The 7,147-nt window shown below is 41.2% G+C and overlaps 1 protein-coding gene across 1 annotated transcript in view; it reads left to right on the top strand.

Annotated features, from left to right (window-relative positions):
* Positions 1–3,882: 3,882 nt before the first annotated feature.
* The window catches only part of GAB2 (GRB2 associated binding protein 2), a 206,664-nt gene continuing 203,399 nt past the window's right edge, over positions 3,883–7,147 (top strand). The window contains exon 1 of the mRNA XM_075337513.1: positions 3,883–4,285. Coding sequence (XP_075193628.1) covers positions 4,214–4,285 — 72 coding nt within the window. The 5' untranslated portion in view covers positions 3,883–4,213. The remainder of the gene's footprint in view (positions 4,286–7,147) is intronic.

Genomic DNA, 7,147 nt, shown 5'->3' with positions numbered 1-7,147 from the left:
TCTATAATCCATTTAATAAAGCTGGGGCTGCTAGGTCACTTTGGGCCGCCCATTTATTTTTTGTGTAATCTCATACCTAGCTAGATTTGTTGTAATTAATTTCTATATGTCTAATCTCAATTAAAAACAAATTGAGGGAGACAAAAAGTGCAGATAGGTAAGAACCTAACTATTCATACTTGCTATACTCCTAACGAGTACTGTCTAATACTCACGTATTCATTCCGAATAGTGTGCGCAATTCAAGTCAATAGGGAAAAACTCAAAGTAACGAGTAACGCGAATGCCATACTATTCGTGCGAGTAGCGAATCGTGCGGGACTCGGGTTACTTGTTACATCGCGAGTATTTCCCATTGACTTGCATTGTACACGCTATTCGGATCGAATACGTGAGTATTAGACAGTACTCGTTAGGAGTATAGCAAGTATGAATAGTTAGGTACTCACTCAATTCTAGTCACAACCAATGTTAAAACGTGTACCAATGGCTGCTGCAGCTACCCAGCGAAAAATGATAGGTGGAGATCAAAGAAAGGATTACACACTGCGCTCCTTCTTCAGGACCAAAAATCACTTTTGATTTGGTCCTGAAGGAGAATAATCTCTGAAAGACCGTTGTCACACTTGTGATTGCCTCGCATGTATCTTGCGGTGTATCACCCGGCACGGACTCACACTCCTCACAGGAGCGGGTAGGTTGCATGCATCTCTATGCAGCGGAGACGCTCCTATGAGGAGAGTACTAGTCCACACGCGATGCAATCGCAAGTGTCACACCGGCCAAACGCATAGACTAATAAAGAGCACGATTCCTATCCATTTGGTCTTGGATTTTCTTTAACGGCAGCGCAGTGTTTAACCCTTTCTTTGATCAGCACCTATCATAATTAATCTCAATTAAGGATGAGAAGAGGAATCGGGTTGTAGTGCCGCGCTATTCACCACTCCAGAATTTATGATTGATTAATGGCTTTTTATTTTCATGCACAGGTCTACGCGTTTCTGGAGTACTCAGCTCCCTTCATCAGGACATCAGGCAAAAAAAACCAGATCAATTTGATTTGATGTTTTTTGCCTGAAGTCCTGATGAAGGGAGCTGAGTACTCCAGAAACGCGAAGACCTGTGCAAGAAAATAAAAAGCCATTAATCAGTCATAAATTCTGGAGTGGTGAATAGCGCATCACTACAACCCGATTCCTCTTCTCATCCTTTATTTTCTACACCCCCGGGGCTGCAGCTTTTTCACCGGTGGCTACATACGAGTATAGGGGTTGTGAATGGCACAACTCCTGTAGGTGAGTTCTTTACTTTTATTACCTTACGGTTTTCTTGGATAAGACCCTATTGCGCTTCTCTTCCACAATCCATATCAAATTAATCTCAACTGACATTCTCATATTTGAGCAGAGTGAAATTACCTTGCCTCCCCTATCGTTGATGGACTTTTGGGGACCTTCATCCACAGCTCCTGGGAACCACTAAACTATGAGGACCCGCTTCCCCATTGGCACCACTTGCTGCCAAGGTTTAGGGAGGAGGCACCCTCTGGCTGGCACAGGGGGTAGCTTTATGTGTGATATCAATAATCTACTTCCTATGACAGCAAATCTACAAATCTAATAAACTTAATCCTAAATAATATATTATTGATAGTAAATAATGAAATCTATGTCTGATATTTGTATCTTCCAGGATCTGTGTTTATGTAGACACTGATCGTTTGTAACGGTCGGGTTGTTACATTGTTTGTAAACACCGTTCCTTTGGGACGTTCGGGTTGTTACATTGTAGACACTGATCGTTTGGAACGTTCGGGTTGTTACATTGTACACACTGATCGTTTGGAACGTTTGGGTTGTTACATTGTTTGTAGACACTGATCGTTTGGTACGTTCGGGCTGTTACATCGTTTATGTAGACACTGATCGTTTGGAACGTTCGGGTTGTTACATTGTTTGTAGACACTGATCGTTTGGAACGTTCAGGATGTTACATTGTTTATGTAGACACTGATCGTTTGGAACGTTCGGGCTGTTAAATTGTTTGTAGACACTGATCGTTTGGAACGTTCAGGTTGTTACATTGTAAACACTGATCGTTTGGAATGTTCGGGCTGTTACATTGTTTGTAAACACTGATCCTTTGGAACATTCGGGTTGTTACATTGTAAACACTGATCGTTTGGAACGTTCGGGCTGTTACATTGTTTGTAGACACTGATCGTTTGGAACGTTCGGGTTGTTACATTGTTTGTAGACGCTGATCGTTTGGAACGTTCGGGTTGTTACATTGTAGACACTGATTGTTTGGAACGTTCGGGTTGTTACATTGTTTATGCAGACACTGATCCTTTGGAACGTTCGGGTTTTTATATTGTAAACACTGATCATTTGGAACGTTCGGGTTGTTACATTGTTTGTAGACACTGATCGTTTGGAACGTTCGGGCTGTTACATTTTTTGTAGACACTGATCGTTTGGAATGTTCGGGATGTTACATTGTTTATGTAGACACTGATCGTTTGGAACGTTCGCACTGTTACATTGTAGACACTGATCGTTTGGAACGTTCGGGTTGTTACATTGTACACACTGATCGTTTGGAACGTTTGGGTTGTTACATTGTTTGTAGACACTGATCGTTTGGTACGTTCGGGCTGTTACATCGTTTATGTAGACACTGATCGTTTGGAACGTTCGGGTTGTTACATTGTTTGTAGACACTGATCGTTTGGAACGTTCAGGATGTTACATTGTTTATGTAGACACTGATCGTTTGGAACGTTCGGGCTGTTAAATTGTTTGTAGACACTGATCGTTTGGAACGTTCAGGTTGTTACATTGTAAACACTGATCGTTTGGAATGTTCGGGCTGTTACATTGTTTGTAAACACTGATCCTTTGGAACATTCGGGTTGTTACATTGTAAACACTGATCGTTTGGAACGTTCGGGCTGTTACATTGTTTGTAGACACTGATCGTTTGGAACGTTCGGGTTGTTACATTGTTTGTAGACGCTGATCGTTTGGAACGTTCGGGTTGTTACATTGTAGACACTGATTGTTTGGAACGTTCGGGTTGTTACATTGTTTATGCAGACACTGATCCTTTGGAACGTTCGGGTTTTTATATTGTAAACACTGATCATTTGGAACGTTCGGGTTGTTACATTGTTTGTAGACACTGATCGTTTGGAACGTTCGGGCTGTTACATTTTTTGTAGACACTGATCGTTTGGAATGTTCGGGATGTTACATTGTTTATGTAGACACTGATCGTTTGGAACGTTCGCACTGTTACATTGTAGACACTGATCGTTTGGAACGTTCGGGTTGTTACATTGTTTGTAGACACTGGTCGTTTGGAACGTTCGGGCTGTTACATGGTTTGTAGACACTGATCGTTTGGAACGTTCGGGCTGTTACATTGTTTGTAGACACTGATTGTTTGGAACGTTCGGGTTGTTACATTGTTTGTAGACACTGATTGTTTGGAACGTTCGGGTTGTTACATTGTTTGTAGACACTGATTGTTTGGAACGTTCGGGTTGTTACATTGTTTGTAGACACTGATCGTTTGGAACGTTCGGGTTCTTACATTGTTTGTAGACACTGATCGTTTGGAATGTTCGGGATGTTACATTGTTTATGTAGACACTGATCGTTTGGAACGTTCGGGTTGTTACATTGTTTGTAAACACCGATCCTTTGGAACGTTCGATCCCTTCATTTCCTCGGCGTTCTAGCGCATCTTTTGTATTCTGTCTCTCCCATTCGGTTACACGTTGTGCAGTGTGTCCAGGGGTGAGCGGCCCAGCCCCCTGCCATGCCTACTTATTGGAGTAGGGTGTGGTTAGAACCCATTGCTGCTCTGGGAAATACACAGGCAGTTAGTTTCCTGCTTCACAGGCAGCTGTAGCTAAAGACAAGAGGAGACAGCAGTGACTGGGGCAGTGCAGGATGAAGGGGAAAAACTGATCAGTCAGCAGCACAGTGACTTTACTGTGTCCTCACACAGAGGGGACACTGTGCCGAGCTGCCCCCCCAACACTGCTCCCCCACTCATGGCACTGGACTGCAGAAGAAAGATCTCCTTCAATGATCCCCCAATGCTTTTGGATTGACACATAAGGAAAGCTTTTATCTTTCTTTTTTTTCCCCCGTTGATTGACACATCCAGACCCAAGGGGTCTCCTTCTTATCTGGGCAGGATGAGTGAAGGAGAGGTGGTCTATGCTGGCTGGCTGAGAAAATCCCCTCCAGAGAAAAAGTTGAGGAGATATGTAAGTAACAGCCCTGATTGTGTAGGATGCACAGTGCATTATCATTGTAAGGGAGGGGTGGGGTGGAGGGGGGGGGGCGCTATTAATTGCATTGTGTCTGACTGGAGGGGAGGGGTACAGTTAGGAGATCGCTTTGCACCTGTCACAGGTGCTTGCATTGTAAACACGGGGATATCCATCATTTATTAACCCCTCCCTTGCCAGCACTCCCAGCTTCTGTATTGTAATATGAACTTTTTTTTTTCTTCTTTCTACCAAAGTGCACCCTGGGGTTAATCCAGCCTATGGAGGGGGGGGGGGGGGAGATATTTAACAAGTCTGACCAGTTAGTTTTGAGTGGTGACAGCATTAACCCCTTGGAGACTGAGTAGGCAGAAAGGATGTTTAACCCTTTTGACAGTCAGCAGAGGGTTAAAGAATGTTCATCTCCAGGGCTCTAATGGAAGCTAATTTCCTTTATCCATTCCAGTAAGCAGAAAGCCAATGGGAAATTTCCCAATTAGCTGCCTGTACAGAGGGTGTGGAGCGGTACATGGCCTCGGCTCTCTGTACTCCTGACAGCATGGACCTTTATCTGCTCTGCTTTGGCCATCCACACCCTGCATTAGCGGAAAGCTTTTGTTTCTTTAGGTGCTGTAGGACTACAAGTACCAGCTTACACCTGCCACATGTGGACTAGTCATTATTTACTAATGTGTTTTGCTGGGTGACCATCCACCCAGGGATGATGCTGCAATTTCTGTGTTGCTTCCCATGTGTCATTCTCCAGTTCTCCTACAGGGATCCATCACATTTACTACTGAGCATGGGTGCAAGTCTTCTCCTACAGGGATCCATCACATTTACTACTGAGCATGGGTGCAAGTCTTCTCCTACAGGGATCCATCACATTTACTACTGAGCATGGGAGCAAGTCTTGGGTCCTCAGTTTTGTTTTTGTTTTTTTGTGTTTTGCTGGACTATAAGATGTTCTTACCAAGATGTATTTGGAGGAGATTGAATTGTATCAGTGTAACTCTTGTTGCGGTCGCTTTGACCTGCAGGCAAAATGATGTCCTTTGTTGTGTGGTCACTATAAAAGATTTGAAGGGTGGGATAAGTGGACGAGGGGGTAGACGGTGTATTAAATAGGAGAGATGGAGGCTAAAACCTCAGAACTTGCAAAAATCGACACTTGAAATTGCCCAGAATTGTTATTTTGGGCCAATATGAAGTAATAATTCACATCGCCTATTACATATTTGGGTTTTTTTTGTTACAATATTTTTATTATTACATATTGGGTTTTTTTTTTTTCTTACAATATTTTTAGTACAACATATTATTTTTTTTCTTACAATATTTTTATTACATATTGGTTTGTTTTTTTTGTTACAATATTTTTTACATATTTGTTTTTGTTACAATATTTTTATTACATATTGGTTTTTTTTCTTATTTGTTTTTGTTACAATATTTTTATTACATATTTGTTTTTGTTACAATATTTTTATTACATATTAGTTTTTTTTTCTTACAATATTTTTATTACATATTAGTTTTTTTTCTTACAATATTTTTATTACAACATATTAGTTTTTTTCTTTCTTACAATATTTTTATTATTACATATTAGTATTTGGTTAATTCTGGACAGAGTAGGAAAAAACCATTGGGATATGTGGATACCAGTATCAATCTATTAATGGCCATCCTGTAGGTTACACTAGCCGGGATCCAAACGCTGAGACCACCACTACCTATTTAATTTCTTGCTTTCTCCCACCCCCTTTAAACTGTGTTTACACAGGGCGTTTTTGTTTTCGTTTTTTTTGGTGGGGGGGGGGGGGGGTGGCAAGTTATGGACCCCTCTACTGTGATCTGTCCTACGAAGAGTCTGGCTTGGGGGAAAAAAAAATCCTATCTCTTTAAATACATCAGAAAGGGGGGTGTACTAATTTTTGACGAGCTACGGATCTAATTCTAGGAGGAATACAGCAGAGAAGGGGGGTGTGCTAATTTTTGACATGGGCTATGGATCTAATTCTAGGAGGAATACAGCAGAGAAGGGGGTGTGCTAATTTTTGACATGGGCTATGGATCTAATTCCAGGAGGAGCCATGTTGAACTCATACATGTGTGATGATACCGATGACCTTGACGCTGCATTGTCCATTGTAGGAGATCACTTTCTAATCAATAGGATCATCTACTGTCAGGATGTTCTGCTTTCTATGTATTAATGCTGCAATGGTTATCAGGGGTGGGGAGTGCGGTATGTGGCACAATTGTACATATTAATGAGAACATAGGGTATACTTTGTTGGGGGTTGTTTATTAAAACAGATACCCACAGGTTCCATGACAATCCATTAAGAAAATTGAACTTGGTTTATTCCGTCCTATATGATAATAAGCATTTTTTTTTTTTAAACGGTGCACTATATGGCGCCACACTCAGTCATATTTTTTTTTTTTCCCCCCAAATCCATCAGATATTGTTACATGTGTTTTTATAAATCCATGACCAGTTTGGCAGCACTTTGAGAATAGTGTGAAGAATCGCTGGAGAAATTCTCTATATGCATAAATGTGTTTCAGCCAAGAGATGGCGCAAGGAAAAGAAAGGGAGAGTGAATATTAGAGCCATGGGCCGAAAGTGTCACCATGTGGTTAATGCTGAAGCCTCATTATTACTGAAGTTTTTCTGTACTTTTTTTTTTTTTTCTTCTTCTTCTTCTTAAGATGATGCTGATGAGTGCACCATGGTCTCTGAAGCCACAAAAGAGCAAAAACAAAAGATGGAGAGCAAAGATGTCAAAACTATTAATATTTAGGGGAGTTTTAATGCAAGACCCATTTTATTCACATTATTTATATAAG

This window comes from Anomaloglossus baeobatrachus, chromosome 2, assembly GCF_048569485.1.
Source record: "Anomaloglossus baeobatrachus isolate aAnoBae1 chromosome 2, aAnoBae1.hap1, whole genome shotgun sequence".
NCBI classification, from domain to species: Eukaryota; Metazoa; Chordata; class Amphibia; order Anura; family Aromobatidae; genus Anomaloglossus; species Anomaloglossus baeobatrachus.
The sequence above is the reverse complement of the archived record's forward strand: the minus strand, read 5'-3'. Positions and strand labels throughout refer to the sequence as shown.